General features: G+C 33.1%; 2 protein-coding genes across 2 annotated transcripts; one reads left to right on the top strand and one right to left on the bottom strand.

The window, feature by feature from the left end:
* Positions 1-3,328: 3,328 nt before the first annotated feature.
* On the bottom strand, positions 3,329-5,018 carry LOC115967435 (malate dehydrogenase, cytoplasmic-like). Its single transcript, XM_031086531.1, has 3 exons — positions 4,985-5,018; positions 4,716-4,891; positions 3,329-3,523 (listed from the first exon to the last, which is right to left on the bottom strand). Exons 1-3 carry the CDS (start codon positions 5,016-5,018, stop codon positions 3,329-3,331), a joined length of 405 nt encoding a protein of 134 aa, XP_030942391.1.
* Positions 5,019-10,086: 5,068 nt separating this feature from the next.
* LOC115975985 (F-box/kelch-repeat protein At3g23880-like) lies at positions 10,087-15,804 on the top strand. Its single transcript, XM_031097039.1, has 2 exons — positions 10,087-11,430; positions 15,562-15,804. Exon 1 carries the CDS (start codon positions 10,120-10,122, stop codon positions 11,398-11,400), a length of 1,281 nt encoding a protein of 426 aa, XP_030952899.1. The 5' UTR covers positions 10,087-10,119; the 3' UTR covers positions 11,401-11,430; positions 15,562-15,804.
* The last annotated feature ends 994 nt before the right edge of the window (positions 15,805-16,798 follow it).

The following is a 16,798-nucleotide window of genomic DNA, read 5'->3' as shown; positions in this document are numbered from 1 at the left end:
ACTACTATATTTGTTTTTCATTTCGTTATTACTATTTTCTCAGACACCAAATAGAGCATGCATGGAATGGAAGTACATGCAAGTGCTTCTTCTTCTTCTTTTTCTTCTCTCTCTCTCTCTCTCTCTCTCTCTCTCTCTCTCTCTCTCTCTCTCTCTCTCTCTCTCTCTCTATATATATATATATATATTAAGAGGATTCAGAAAGTTTTTCCCTGTCAAAAATACACCAAAAGTAATTAACCAACAACTTAAAAATGAGGTTAAAATAGTAAATTGGAAAAAGAAAGTTAGTTATTGTTTTTTTTATTATAAAAAATACCTCTACCTAAAACTTAAAAATGGTGTTAAAATAGTAAATTGACAAAAATAATAAATTCTTACTTTTACGTTGAAATGCTTTTCTGCTTCTAATAAACTCCTACTTTTACGTTGATTTAAATTCCTACTTCAACTCACTGATTCCTTACAAAATAGGATTACTCTTTTGTTAGTTTTAAAACTCCTCTAATCTACAAAACTCACCCCAAGTATTCATTTTTTTTTTTTACTTCATCACGATGTATTTGTTTCTTCTGTCCTCCTTTTTTTCAATTTATATAAAAAAAAAAAAAAAACCCTTTTTTTTTTTTTTGGTGATTGGAAAAAGTAAAAATCTCAAATTATAATAAATGCAAATTATTAATCTTTACCTCACGCGCATGCTCAGAGGCTAGTATAAATATAAAAGAATGTGTATGTGTGTCAATAATTATATATATACTTGTGTTTGTACTGTTATGTATGTATAGAGGTATGTATACAAAGGTTCTCTCTATTTGGTATGTACATATTGATGACATCTCTTGTGTTTTGTTTGATTGCTGAGATTTTGTGGGAAAGAGAAGAAAACGTGTTTATATATGAGCACTGATATATAAGAAGCGTGTTACACACATTGTACACATACGATTTTAGTTTTTTTCAAAAGTATGTATATACGATGTGTGTACGTAAGTGGATGTGTATAATAAAAATTTCCCTTTATATATATACACACGTTCTTGTGTTGGGGTATTGATTGATTTTATATGTATGAAATATTTCTACAGATTAAAAAAATCTTGAAAAAGGAACAAAAAGGATTTTTGACAATCGTCATGACAAAGAGAAAGTTAGTGGAGGTATAATCAACATCTTGGTGACAGAATTTGTTGCCTCGACAGAGGAAAACCATTATGAATTTATCTTTTATCTCTGTTTCAAGGAACATTCAATATGTTATGAAAGATTAAAGGGTGTTTGGTAGCTTAGTTTGAACACACTTTTGAGCATTTTAAACAATATTACACACTTTTTTACTTACACGTATATCAAAAACACCCAAACAACATTACTCAAATTCTTTTACCAAACGTATATTAAAAACACCCAAACAACATTACTCAAATTCTTTTACCAAACACCCCTTATCCATACTGGCTGTTTATTTATTTATCTATAACTATTAAAGTTAGTTTCTTGTATATGCATCAGGGAGGACTAGCGGGCCTTGCTGCTGTTGTGGATGGGCTGGCTACGGATGACAATGTGTTGGACCCTGCTTGTGTACCTTATCTAGAGGCACACAACGTCTCTCAAAACTAGATATATGGGATTGCCATGATTCATCTTGTTAAGAACTAAATATGTCATAATGATAGCTTTTGCATAGTTAAATGTTTAAATTATTTGCTATCAACTAGGGTTCTATTACCATAATTGTGGATTATATGGGATTGCCTTCTAATTATTGAATTAACTGGGAATTTACCTTGATGCTCAATTATTAATTTTTTACAGTAAAATGCTATCTTTTTTTTTTTTTCCTTTTTTTTTTTTAATAATCTTTAAATTTGTTATAAGGAGCATGGATTACATGTTGGAGCAAACAATAGAAAGGTCAAAACACTTCAGCGTGAATCTCACATCATCCACTTAGAGTGTCAAAATAATTATATGATACCAAGTTGAGTTGCAAACTTAAAAAAAACTAGTCACAAACCTATGCAATGCACGGGAAAACTATTGTATATGAAGATGTAAACTATTCTTTTTCTCTTTCTCTTTAATTGTTGATATGAAACATTAAATTACGTAATAAAAAATAGAAATCAAACTTAAGTTTAAATTAAAATGAAGAATCAAATCTTTAACATCTTATTAAATATATGAAGCACAAATTTAAAGAACTACTTAATCAATATTTCAAATAAATTGAAAGACAATTTTAAAGTGTTCTTTGTATCTTCTTCCTTTGTTGCTTCGTAAAAAGTCACTAAATATGCCATTTTGTTTTCCTTGATTACAGATGTTGGTGTTACTTGTACATTACTTTGAATATAAACTTTTTAAAACTTTGTAGAATCACCATCTTCTTCACTTGATAATTTGTTGTTACATTTATTTGAAGTATCATTGATGTAAGCCTGGCAATAGAACAAGTTGAGAAATGTATTACAACATATATAAGTTAAAAATCAAATTTGTAATTTTGCTATATTAAATAATATGTACTTCTGTCATTTTATCAAGCTAAATTGCTTTGTCAGTTTCTTCAAAAAGATTCAAAAACTTTCTTGACGGTGAAGAATTCCCATCCATACTTGAGATTATAGTCATTTAGTTGTATTTGGAAAACAAATTCTTTTCCATTTAGATTTTCCATTTAATTAATGAATAGGGGTAATTACACATAACCCACCTGTGGTTTGAGCGAAAATCACTTTGTCTACCTATGGTTTGAAAAGTATCACTTAACCCACTTGTGATATGTTTCGTTTGTTTTCCGTAACCCACCTCTGTTAAAATCAAGGGTAAATAGGTATTTTTGCTCAAATTTTATGTCTCTCTCCTCCTAAAACAAAAAATAGAGCAAAAATGCAAGAGAAACAAGATCAAAAAGTGGTATTTGTCTCTCTCTCCATTCACACAAATTTTGAACATGAAGAACATACCCAAAAAAAAAAAAAAAAAAAAAGCCTAAGCCCCATTGCCTCCCTCAACCCTTTGGCTAACTCCATCACAAACAAAAAATGAAAAAGAACTAATACAAATTAGAATAGACCAATAATTTCCAGCTTAAGTTTTAGCTCTGAAAGTCCAATGTCCCACATTGCAAGACAATCTAAAAAACACCTTCTCCCAATTAATCTCTAATTTATGTTCTTCTCTCACTCCCATTTTCTCAGAACCCAAACAATTCACAAACTAATTTTCATACTCTTTTCCTTTCTCAGCAAACATTAAAATCTATGAAAAATTAAAAATCCCATAATGGTTTTTTTTTTTTTTTTTTAATATTTATACTGGGTCAACCCGCGGTAACAACAACCAGGACCTGCTTCAACTTCTTTCCAGGCCTTTCTTGATCAACAATGCCCACTGCCATGGCCATGGCATGCCTCCCAGATGCAATGCGGACTTTTTCAGGCAAGAGGCTCACCTCCGCGAGCACACACGCATCGCTGAACCCCTTGTCCACACGCCTCGAGTGTGGCTCTAAAACCTAAAACCCCCACATACATCACAAAATAAATAAATAAATGAATAAATTTCTTCAAATTAATATTTATCAAATTGCAAATGATCATGATAACTCATATTAAAATGTGAAATTGGACTTGAATTTTGGCGTTGGGAGTAGCGATGAGGACTTCTTTCTTGCCATCCATTGAGGTCGGTGATGATTGGAGGAGGGCAACGCTCGGATTCGAATTTGATAGGGTATTCATCGGAGAGATGCATCCACGCCTCTCAGAATGAGAAATCGCCCTCGTGCTGAAAGAAAATGAAATGGTTTAGTTAGGGTTTTTCATAGAGAATTATTGGAAGTGAAGTTGAAATTGGTACCTGAAGAGAGAAGAAGATGGCAAAAGAGGTGAGCATGAGAATGGCTAAATCTTGCTTCCTCATACAGATTCAATTTTCTGAGTCTCTCTCTCTTTCTCAGGACTCAGTTGCAGTTGGTAAAAGCTAGTCTTCAATCAATCTACGGAGAGAGGTCAGGGAAGGAGGAGAGGAGGGCGGTGATGTTGATAGCTAAGGTTAAGGAGGGCAGTGATGGAGTTAGCCAAAGGGTTGAGGGTGGCAATGGGGCTTAGGTTTTTTATTTTTTTGGGTATGTTCTTCATGTTCAAAATTTGTGTGAATAGAGAGAGAGAGACAAATACCACTTTTTGATCTTGTTTCTCTTGCATTTTTGCTCTATTTTTTGTTTTAGGAGGAGAGAGACATAAAATTTTAGTAAAAATACCTATTTACCCCTGATTTTAACCGAGGTGGGTTACAAAAAATAAACAGAACATACCATAAGTGGGTTAAGTGATACTTTTCAAACCACGTGTAGGCAAAGTGATTTTCGCCCAAACCATAGATGAGTTATGTGTAATTACCCCTAATGAATATCAATCAACTCATAATTTTATAGTTAAATTTTGTAAAAGCAAGTCTATAATACATAAAGCAATGTTAAGGACACAATGTTATTGTTCAAGATTTTCTTTTTTCTTACCTTATTATCAGAGTCCCACATAATTTTTGTTATTTCACTAATGGTTCTTCTATTGATGTTCATCTCTTCTTAAATTGTCACTTGTGATTTGAATTGTTTTGGCATTAGCAGCACGCTCTTCCAAGGCCAAAGCTTGAGCCTTGTAATTTACAGCAGCATGCTCCTCCAAGTTCATTTATATGGTCACCTTGCAATCTGCAGCAGCATGCTCCTCCAAGGCCAAAGTTTGAGCCTTGTAAATAGACACATTTGTAGACAACATATCCTTCCTTAATGTAATTTCCTTCCGTGGGTATCCACCAAGCATAACGGCAATATTGACATCTTTACACGCTTCAACAACGTTTGTGGTAGCAGCCACACCTATTGAACCATATTCATGACATGAGTGAAGAAACTTGAGGTAAGAGAATAATTCTACCTACCTAGAATTAGCTCTCAAGATAAGGGACATGCCTTTCAGAATCACAGGCTGATCAGGACCAAGCATGATTCCCTTGCAATCATAGGAACAATGGCATAACCTATTTGCCTTGTTGAAAAAAATCAAAATTTTGAGCTACAGATACAAAAACTATATATTATCATGTCTAGAAGAAAGAATCGCCAACCTATACAATTGAAAATCATCTACACCTGTTCCTTAACATAATTACTGACATGCAACAACAGTCATATTGTTGTAAATCAAGCTTTTCTTTCAATTTTGATTCTTTCCAACCATTTGGAAAAGACTACAATGTATAATAAGATAATAATGATTATAACAACAACAAAGCACTTAAAAATTTTAGGACTTCTTTAGATTATCTACTAAAATGGCATTTAAACTCATCACAAAGAAAACTACGAATTTAAACAGTTGCATTAAGAATTATATCACATAACAGCATTGTAGGAAGTCATGAATTGAATAGAAAACAGGATTTCCAAATGAAGTTATGGATAAACTTGTAGAAAACTAATTAAAAATGTGAATCCAAAACAAAGATAAACTTGATTTGCAATTGATCCCCAAAGTGTAAGCTTTACTTCCATTTTTTCTGTTCAAATTTTCCAATGTTATAGTGCATGTTGGCAAATCAAGAGAGCCCCATTCAAACTATATATATGCTAGTGTTATTACAGCCTCGCATGTGGAGCCTTTTCACACATAATTATAAATGTTCATTTAAGAAGTCTTCAATTGTTTTACAGAAGATTTACATATTGACTTTTTTATTTATTTAATTTTTAAGCATGTTACCATGTGATTCTGTCAACAGGTCTCCATGGCAATATAAAATCTATCAATATTAATCTGTTGACAAATTATGGAAAATATATTGAAACCATTATCAGTAGTCGTTGTTTCACTTTGTAAACAATTGACATACACTCTTGATCCAATTTAATAGGGTTTTATGAACTTGTTTTAGAGTAACTCAAGTTAGCTTGATCTTGTGGCTTCCATCATAAATTATTATTATTTTGGATTTAGCTGCTATAAAGGAATTGTCTTTCTAAGTAAAATAATAAAACTTTCTAAAAGCTTTGATTACTTTGAAGATAATAAGGGTAACAAACTCCATGAAATAAATCATTAAAAAAATCAAACCTACTTCTCAAAGGGAATCATATCAAAATCTCTTCCAAGACTCCACCAAACCCCCATAGTGATAGACACCTCAAAAGTATCTGTCATGCTCAAAATTCGGACCATAGGCACCTGAAACACCGACTTGTATTGATCATCCACACATTTGAACTTACATAAACTGAATAATTTCCCACAGTCACATCAACTTTCTTTACTACTCTTCTAGTCCACAGCAATAGCAACCCAACAGAGGCCCCTAAAGCTCCAAAGTGACACCAGTCCACAGACTAATAATCAATATGGTAAATCATTGTTACAATAGTGCAGCCAAAAACAAAAAAACATTTGTACAATACTATCAACTATTACCAAAACTATCTAAATGTTGTTTTCTACTATATAAACCTATCTCACCATCAATGCCAATAAAACTTTCTAAAAGCTTTGATTCCTTTGAAGTTATTGAGGGTAACAAACTCTAATCTTAATGCACAAACCCACCATGAAATAAATCATTAAAAAAATCAAATCTACTTCTCAAAGGGAATCATATCAAAATCTCACCATCAATACCAATCCCAATATCAAACATATGACATTGAGAAAATAAGGCCAACAAAACATCTCATCCTGATTAAATCAACAGCACAACATCACATTCCCTACTTATCTTCCTCCTTACCACTCTCCATGTATTATGACTTCTAGAACAATAACAAAAAATTACTTAGGAATTTTATCAAATAGCTTGTGTACATGTAAGAGAAACAACACTTAATGAAAGTGGACATCAATAAGAATGATCTTTTACTCTACTTTAAAATAGTAGGACAATAGTCATGAATATTGCAAAACTTCCAAAAGACTCTATAAAAGAGAGAATTTTAAAAAGAAAAGAGAGTACCATGTTGCGGCAACACCAGCTTCAATATAACCAAGGGCTGTTTTTTTCTTTCTCAAGGCCTGCGCAAGCTCCTTTGTGCCTAAAAATTGAAAACATGGAATGAGGTTTTTGTAGGTACCTATGTATTTTTGATACCACGTAAACAGGTGAGTTTGGTTATGAAGTTAAAAGATTTCATGTACATACTCCAAATTAAAACGATATGTTTCACCTTTTATTTACAATATGGCTCAGCCCCAGCCCCAGCCCCTTCTTCTCACCAACGGACTGTGGCAAAGGTTCACAACAATCATCACCCCTTAGGTCTCTTTCTGCATTAGCGTTAGGATTTTTATTTTTTATTTTTTTATTTTTATAAATGGAAGAGATTGCATGCGTGAGGTTAAGGATTTGGGGGAAGGTTAGAGATTTAAAGAGAGAGGGAGTTCTTCTGCATTAGGAGGGGAGTTCGAAGAGAGATAGAATAGTCGGGTTATTCTCTTAAAAAAAATTAAACTTAAATAAATAAAATAAAAAGAATCTTAAAAAAAAAAATTAGTGGTGACGTAGAAAATTATGGGAGCTTCACAGGCTTAGTAGGTTATATATATATATATATATATACTAGTCGGAAACCCGTGCAACGCACGAGAACTTACCTATTTATAATAGACTAAAATAATTTTATAAAATTTTAAATTGATTATGAAACTATACTATTGCGTGAATTGCTCCTATCTTTTTGAGTTACAATTTGATGAATAAGCCAAATTTAGATATTAAAAAAAAAAAACTAAAAAGTTCTGATGTTAAAACGTTCGAAAGGGGAAAAAAATCAGAAAATTTACTGGCACTGCCTAGAAATTATTGAAACAAAACAAAATATATATATGACTACCAAATAGAGAAATATAAGAGAAAGATAGGTTACCTTCAAGAGAATAATACATAGTTATAACAGTTGAAATTTGCTAAACTGTTTCAAATATTGCAAAAAATTGAACCCAAAAATTTAGATGGTCAAACTTTCAAAAGACAATAAAATTAAAAATCAAAACATTTAGAACCTACAAATTATAAAAACAAAACAAAAACAAAAAAAAGTCATTATTGCGAGAAAATTTCAGTAAGGATGGAAAGTTTTTCTAAGTTTTTTTTATCCAATTCTTCCTAATTGATGAAAAATTTGGTTCAAACATTGTCGAATACTTTGAAGGTGCAAATAATATAGGCTTTCAACATAATCTTTAATTAATAAACAAAGAAGTATGACACCATAAGAGAAAACATAAGATAACATATAGTGCATATACCTTACTCCACAGCTGTGAGAAAATATCCACACAAAAGGAATTGAAAACTTGTACATACGTCTCCATAAGATAAAGGTTAAGGTTATATAATCTAAAATAATATAGAATATAGCATATTTGAACCACACAAAAAGTTAGCAAACTTACTACAATACTTGTAGTTATATTATATATTGTAAAATACTACTCCATACAAAACAAAAGCAAAAAAAAAAACTAATTCACAAAAAAGAGAAAAAGCAATAGCAATCGTACCAAAAAAATTGAAGTTTAAGGTTTTCTCTCTTAGTGGAGACGGACAGAGAAGATTGCTTTAGGGTTTTCAAAGATTTTGTCTCTTATATATATATATATATATATATATATATATATATAAAAGAAACTCCTGTTAGGACTCTCTCACTATTTAGTTTTAAAAATTAAAATTTTTTTAAATTAAAATGATGATGTGGAAAATTATGGGAGTTTCAAAGGTTTCAGTTATATATATATATATATATATATATATATATATATAGATTAGCATTAAACGAGAGAACCTATCCCTCTCCTTATTTATATCAGCATAGATTTATTTATTTTTATATTAAATATTAGCATAGATTTATATTATACCGATATGGCAAAATTATTATATGAATATCCTTATGCTAATATAATATAACAAGTAAATGAAATAATTACGAAGAAAGCCTAGCTTAGGCAAGCTAGTCTAAACAAGTAATCTAGGCCATGGAACTCGATACGGCAAGATTTCAAGAATATCCTTATAAATTAATTGTTTTTTTTTCTCTCTAACCGAAGATTATCAAAATTATATATCACGAGTGCATTTCATGTGAGAAAACTCTTATGCCATGCAGTCGAAGTACAATCCCAGTTCCTACCCACTACAAACAGAGGCTTCCCAATAGATGAACAAAGAGCTATTATTCCTATTCATAATTGAAGTAGAATTTTGGTCCGTAGCTACTTCCGCTCACAAAAAAAGACTCTTTTCAATGGTTTGTTACGTTTACAAAGATTACAATTCCTAATTGAAATACAATTTCTGTCGGGCGGTTATTTTTTTTTTTTTGGGTATAAAAGTGGTGTGCCTATGGTTTAATTGAGTAGAAGAGAAACACGTCAGAAACTATAATTGTTTTGAAAATACACAAGGAAGGTTCTTTAAGTGCTATATTTATAGATAGCTGAAGTGCTCTACATCCATAGACAGTTGAAGTGTAAAAAATTTGTCTACAAACATTGCTTTAATTCATTAAAAAGGTATGTAAGTTTTCTTCAAGGAATGATTTTTTTTATTTTTTTTTGAGAATTTGTTTACTATTGCTAAATTCACTCACCACTACAAATTTACGAATTGTTGGGTTTATTAAAAAATTAATAATTATTAGGTTTCTTGTAATTGAGAACACATTCTATAATTAAGAAGTCTAAACTTATAATAGATGATAGAACCGGTGTATCGTATTTCCTTCTAATATTTTTATTTATTGTGTTATTTTGGTGTTTGAACTATTTTTTCTTCTCACATCTTTCTATGCTGAATTTTTTTTCCTTATAGTGAATGTCTTTCCTTTGTACAATTTAAAAAATAAAAAAATAAAAAAATAAATATACAAACCTCATCTCATGCGCATAGGTTTTTTTTAGCATCTGTTTGGAAATTGCATTTTGCGTCTTTTTTTTTTTTACCTTCATTTAACAACTTTTTTTTAAATAAATTTACTATTTATATATTTAAAAATGATTTCAGTGTTTTTATTTTTAATTACGCTGGTTTACTTTTACAGCAACCCCGGAGGTAGCAGCAATGTCTGACAATTCACCACCTGAAGTCTCCAAATCCTGGACCGAAGAAGAAGAAGCAATTTTGTGGGACTCTCTTCCTCCTGAAATCCTAACCCACATTTTGGTCCGCTTACCCATAAAATCTATCATCACTTGCACCTGTGTCTCCAAAACATGGAAATCCCTCATCCTAAACCCCACCTTTATTTCCACCCATCTTCACCACTCCTCCAGCAACAACAACAACCTCCTCCTCTTCAGACTCTGCCCTAAGCCTCTCGTCGAAGCTTTCGATGACATGGACCCAATCGGAGACGAAAAAGAAGTGTATGCTTTACATCGGGACGACATGATCACCAATTTCGATCAATACACCAGGTTTGACGACTTCCCTTTCCATCGCAAAAGCTGCTCTGGAATATTCCGTGTGGTTGGTACTTGTAATGGCTTGATTTGCCTCGCCGATGATTTAAACGATCACTGTCCCAATTTTTATCTCTGGAACCCTTGCGTTAAAAAATACGTGAGACTTCCTTTCCCCTATTTATTGACTGCCGGTTTCTACACCGTGGCTGTTGGGTTTGGATTTGATTCCAAAACCAATGACTATAAGGTGGTGATGTTTGTCACTCGTGGCTATAGTCATGACCACGAAGTTGAAGTTGAAGTTGAAGTTGGGGTTTACTCACTTGCCACTGGAAAATGGAGAGAGGCTACGGCTGAACGTCCCAAATGTGCTGTTCGCAATACCGTCATTGTCGACCTACGCCTACAGGCTTTTGTCAATGGGGCTTTGCATTTGGTTTGTCACAAGACTACTCCAGAAATCAGATTTCTCTACTTTGTTTTGGTGTTTGATTTGGAGGATGAGGTCTTCCGCGAGATACCACTGCCTAAGCATTCAGATATGTTCTTTTGGAAGTGGGTATCTATTATGGCATTTGGGAATTCCATTGCTGTGTTCAAACCGGGGTATTCTGTTAACACTCCCGATATATGGGTGTTGAAAAACTATTCAGATGCATCATCATGGACCAAAATTATAAGTTTAGATGCTCAAGCGCCCCCACAGAGGCCACCTTCACGTTTTTACAGAGTTAAAACGCCTAGCCTAAAAGCTTTTAGGAAGAGTGGTGAGGCTATATTGCAAACACATAAAAAACGGCTCATCTCGAAAGACCTTGAGACCAAAGAGGTTAAAGACCTTGGGATTACTGGATCTAAGTATAGTTTTGTTGATTCTTATGTTCAGAGTCTGGTTTTGCTAGACAAACCTGACCTGGCAAATCCTTATCCTTACTAAGGGAAAGAAAGAGGAACAACAACAGACAAGGTACATTTTATTTTCATACTTATTTTTTTATGGTTATCAGTTTTGTTCTTCATACATACTTGGCATTCATTATGAACTAGATATGAATTTAAATGCTATAATTGCTGATTGATTACCTTAATTGAGTGGATTTATATTTAGGATAGATAGCTTATCAAAGTGTTGCTTGCTGTCAATAGCATGTATACTCAACCATCAAAAAACAAAGTGGTTTATGTTGGTTATCAACTTTTAGCACATTTTTTTATTAAGTGGTTGAAAATAAATAGAACTGTGAATTTCATGTTTCTTGCCACTTATAATTTACATTCTATTGATGGATGTACTCAACTTTTTCTTTCTTGATAATGTTCTGGTGACCACTTTTAACTTCATGTTTTCACAATTGCATTAAATGTTCTTCATGATCTCCTTGGATTATTTATACATTTTTCTTAATCTATCAATTGTGATCATAGCATGCTAAAGATATTGCTTGTACATTTTAAATCTTTAATTGTCTCATGTGCCTTTCTTCTTACTGAAAAGATTCCCATAGCTCCATATTCACTGGCAAAGTAGCTCATCAATAATTATTTCTTGCTTTGGGTGGTTAAGAATTGAAAATGACTTGTTTATAAACCTTTTTTTGAACTAGTTTTGTTATCATTTTTTCCTTAGCATAGTTTGAATATTTTTATCCCAATAAAGTATTTATGCTTAGATGTATTTTTTTTTGTTGACTCCATTTTATTCCATTGTTCATCTTTTTCCCTCTTTTAATAGTTTGTGAATGAGTTGGTATATTTTTTTACACAATTGTACAAAAGTAGAAGTTCTTATCAAAAGTATAGACCCTTATGCAAGAATTGGGGTTTCACATTGGCTTTAATGGGATGTAGTTCAATGTCTTTGCAAGTATGGTAGTTTTAATGGGATGTGTTTTCTTTCTGAGAATATTGTCTCAAAATTACAAGATTTGGTTACTGCTGTTTTCGTAAATGTGTATAAGCACTCGTGTTTGGTAATTGGTTTTGCCCTGTTGTAGCTCACTGATGAATATATTCACTTATTTGGAATGGAAAATTTTAGAAGTTCATAGATAGTTAGCATCTTTTTAGCCTTTTAATTTTATGTAATTGAAAACATGTTGGTGGACAAATCAATCCTTGATTCATAAGAGTGATTTATTAATGTAGCAATGAGGTTGGTGTCAATAATCAAAAGAAAGCAATGAGATTTATGATATGAAGCACGGGTTCGTTTTCGGATTCGGGTGCAGTTGCGGGACTCAGCAATTTTTGAAAAATAGGGTGCGGGTGCGGCGGGGTGCGGTGATTAAAAAAATTCTAAAAATATTTTTATTTATATTTTTAATATACTGCTAAGCATACTTTTTCACATAAAACTGACAACCATAAGTAAATAAATAACAGCAGCAAGAAAAGCAATATACAAAACTTATTTCATACAATTTTAAACCCCCCAATTCTCATTTTAACCCATGACTCCTCCACCTTAGAAAGAAACCAAAAAAAATCAATCTGACAAAAGATTAACCATGCATATCACAATCAAAATGGACGTTTAATACCTCAAGTTAGTGGCTTTCAAACTAGAGAGAAATTCAGATAAACCTTCAAATTCCACAAACTACAAAGCAAAGCAGTGAAAGTACAAACCACCCCACTTCCATAACACAGTTTCACACCTATACATATTACATAATTTACATCACCCACCCAATTCAGAAAACTCTCTCTCTCTCAAGTTTTAAGAGACCCAAAACTCAACAGTGTAAAGAACAAATTTTTTTCACATATATAACAACAAAAACTCAAACAGAACAACAATAGCATAAACCCATATCAGCGTATAACCCTGTGTAGAGAGAGAACCTGAAGATTTCGGCCAAACGGTGCGTTTTGCACCTTTTATTTTTTTTGAATTTCAGCCTGAATAGGCCAGTTCGGCCTGTATCGGTCTGTTTCGGCCGATACAGACCGATTCGACCCGAATCGGCGTGAATCGGCCCAAGTTGGCACCGAATTGGCCCGTATCAGGAGCGGAAAAAAAAAAAAAATGGATGCGGCACCGGCATGTGGGCAGCGGCGTCTCCCGCTGCACCCCACGTCGGACACGGGTGCGGCACCCATTTTGCCACGTCCGTGCTTCAGATTGATGATTTGTGATTTTTGCTTGGCCAGATATTGTTGTACAGATTTTGGTTTTTGAATATATTTCTCTTGTTATGGAGGATGCTAACTTTTGCATCTAGTTTTTTTTACAGCCCCCAAAATTTAGGTGGTTGTTTCCCTACTACATGAGGTTTCTTGTTTTGCCTGTTAGGGTGGTTGTTTCTCTGCTATGTAACTTTTGCTCATTTGGAGGCAGAACCCTTTCCTTGTAGTCATTCCTCTCACCCCATACCAACCTGTTGAAGGTGAACCTCAATCCATATTCGTAACACAACTCCCAAAAAAAAAAAAAAATTTCCACCAGGAACCTAAGTTGGAAACTTTTTCTCAATGATTTAAAAGGCTGAAAATTATTTCATCTTATACTGTTGATGACATAGATTGTATTTGTGTTGTTTCTTTTACTAAGAATTTTGTATATTTCTACTCTCTTGGTTTCTTCTAGAACACATCTTCTCTTTATGATCGCCCTTTGTTATTTTGCTAGATTTCTTATTATTAAGCAATTGCTGGCTTTGGAACCTGCTTAGATCATTTACCTTGGTCCCCTGGTACACTTGTCTTTGTGGTAAAGGCTTGGAGTGTTTCTTAATATTTATCCAGAAAACCTTCAAGTATCAGGAGCGGAAAAAAAAAAAAAAAATGGATGCGGCACCGGCATGTGGGCAGCGGCGTCTCCCGCTGCACCCCACGTCGGACACGGGTGCGGCACCCATTTTGCCACGTCCGTGCTTCAGATTGATGATTTGTGATTTTTGCTTGGCCAGATATTGTTGTACAGATTTTGGTTTTTGAATATATTTCTCTTGTTATGGAGGATGCTAACTTTTGCATCTAGTTTTTTTTACAACCCCCAAAATTTAGGTGGTTGTTTCCCTACTACATGAGGTTTCTTGTTTTGCCTGTTAGGGTGGTTGTTTCTCTGCTATGTAACTTTTGCTCATTTGGAGGCAGAACCCTTTCCTTGTAGTCATTCCTCTCACCCCATACCAACCTGTTGAAGGTGAACCTCAATCCATATTCGTAACACAACTCCCAAAAAAAAAAAAAAATTTCCACCAGGAACCTAAGTTGGAAACTTTTTCTCAATGATTTAAAAGGCTGAAAAATAATTCATCTTATACTGTTGATGACATAGATTGTATTTGTGTTGTTTCTTTTACTAAGAATTTTGTATATTTCTACTCTCTTGGTTTCTTCTAGAACACATCTTCTCTTTATGATCGCCCTTTGTTATTTGCTAGATTTCTTATTATTAAGCAATTGCTGGCTTTGGAACCCGCTTAGATCATTTACCCTGGTCCCCTGGTACACTTGTCTTTGTGGTAAAGGCTTGGAGTGTTTCTTAATATTTATCCAGAAAACCTTCAAGTATCGGTGTAGATTTTTTCCATATGATACTACACTGATTTGTGTTATTTTATCTCCTTTTGCTTTAAGCATAACTCGATAAATGGTCCGATTACTTGTTAAAAAAATAAATCTACTTCTGCTATAAAATCACAAACAATCATGGTTGGTAATGAGCAGGGATGTATTTATGAGAGCATGTTGAGGGATGATACAAACCTTGACTCAAACATGTGTTTTGTGGTCTAGTTGGCTTTGGCTTGACTTTGAAATGTTTGTTTTGGTTGTGTGATATTCCTATTCTCTGATTTTCTTTGGGAGAGCGCTGTCTTCTCTTTACAATTGTCATATGTTAAGTAGCAAAATATCTTAATTGCTGACTTCGTAACCTGCTTAGAACATTTACCTCTGTCCCCCATTTACCTTGGTGCACATGTTCATTTGCTAAAGGCTTGCCGTATATCTTAATTTGTACATTCCGAAAACCCACAAATCTCGGTGTAGGTTTTTTCTACGTTGTTACTAAACTGATTAGTATATTTTTATCTTCTTATGGTATTACATCACAAAAAGGAATGCACTTACATATTTTTAGTTCTTGCAGGACTTTGTGCAATCATGGATGCTGATGAGCTGTACATAAGTAACAAACTTTAACTCATTGAAAGAAAAGAGCCAACAAAAAGTTTCTTGGTGATTTGTAGTTTCTTAGTATTGACATTAGTTTATTATGTCAAATTGGATTGTAGTTATACATTAAAGGGGTTTATTTTGTTAAACTAATTTGGGCTACACCATTCAATGTGTTTTCAAAAATGATTAAGAGCCGTATTGTCTGCCATGCTTGCATTATGCGTGTGTTATATTTCTCCTTATTCAATGAGTTAGATAGCAGTTACATTTATTGAATGGGTGTGTAAAGGGAGTAATTCTTAGGTACTCTTAGTGTATGGAGAATAGTGTTTTCTCCTCTCCCGTTTATGGTAGGTTCTACTCATTAAATTCATAGTGGAGTCTACCATGAATGTAAAAGGAGAGAGCACCATTTCTCCGTGCTCCGAGAGTTCCTAAGAATTTTCCATGTGAAAAAAACCTATAAATCTATCTTTTAATTATAGGATATGCACATTTAAGATAATAGGAATGAATGATGCCTATTGCACACTGTGTTTCTGGGGAAATTATTGTGTACTCCCGGAGTACCATAAATGCATACTCTCTCCTTTCACATAATGGTGGGTCCCACTAATTAAATTCATAGTAAGATCCACCATTTATGTAAGAGGGGGGAGTACGTATTTATGGTACTCGGGGAGTATCTAATAATTTTCCGTATTTCTGTTTTGTGTGTTGTGCGGTCAATGCACAATCAAGTACCTAATGCCTACTGCTTTATAAGTTGTAAACCATCTGATGCCTACTGGACGCTGCTGCGGTGTCTGATATAGTGAGTTTCCTGTGCTTCTGTTGTGTTAATTGGCCTGTTGCATAATAAATAATAATTTTCAGATTTTAAAAATAATAAATAAAGAAAATCCTGAAGTTTTAAAAGTAGTAACAAATTATGACCTATAACAGGTTAAATTAGAAATTGTAGGTTAAATTAGTCTTGTTATTTTAATTTCATTTTATTCAATTCTCTAGCTTTGATCTTTATTCAGTTTAGACATCCCATTAATGTTTGTTAATAATAAACTATGCTCTAATTTTTTTTTTCTAAATTTTTTAAATTTATGAAATTAAAAGAAAAAAAATCAAAATTACATTGTTTTTTTTTAACAAAGAGTGCAAGTCCAAGTATGTGTTTGGGAATAGATTATAAGTCAGCCTTTTGTTTTTTA

This window comes from Quercus lobata, chromosome 2 (assembly GCF_001633185.2).
Source record: "Quercus lobata isolate SW786 chromosome 2, ValleyOak3.0 Primary Assembly, whole genome shotgun sequence".
Classification (NCBI taxonomy): domain Eukaryota; kingdom Viridiplantae; phylum Streptophyta; class Magnoliopsida; order Fagales; family Fagaceae; genus Quercus; species Quercus lobata.
Note: the sequence above shows the minus strand (reverse complement) of the source record. Positions and strands in the feature narration are given on the sequence as shown.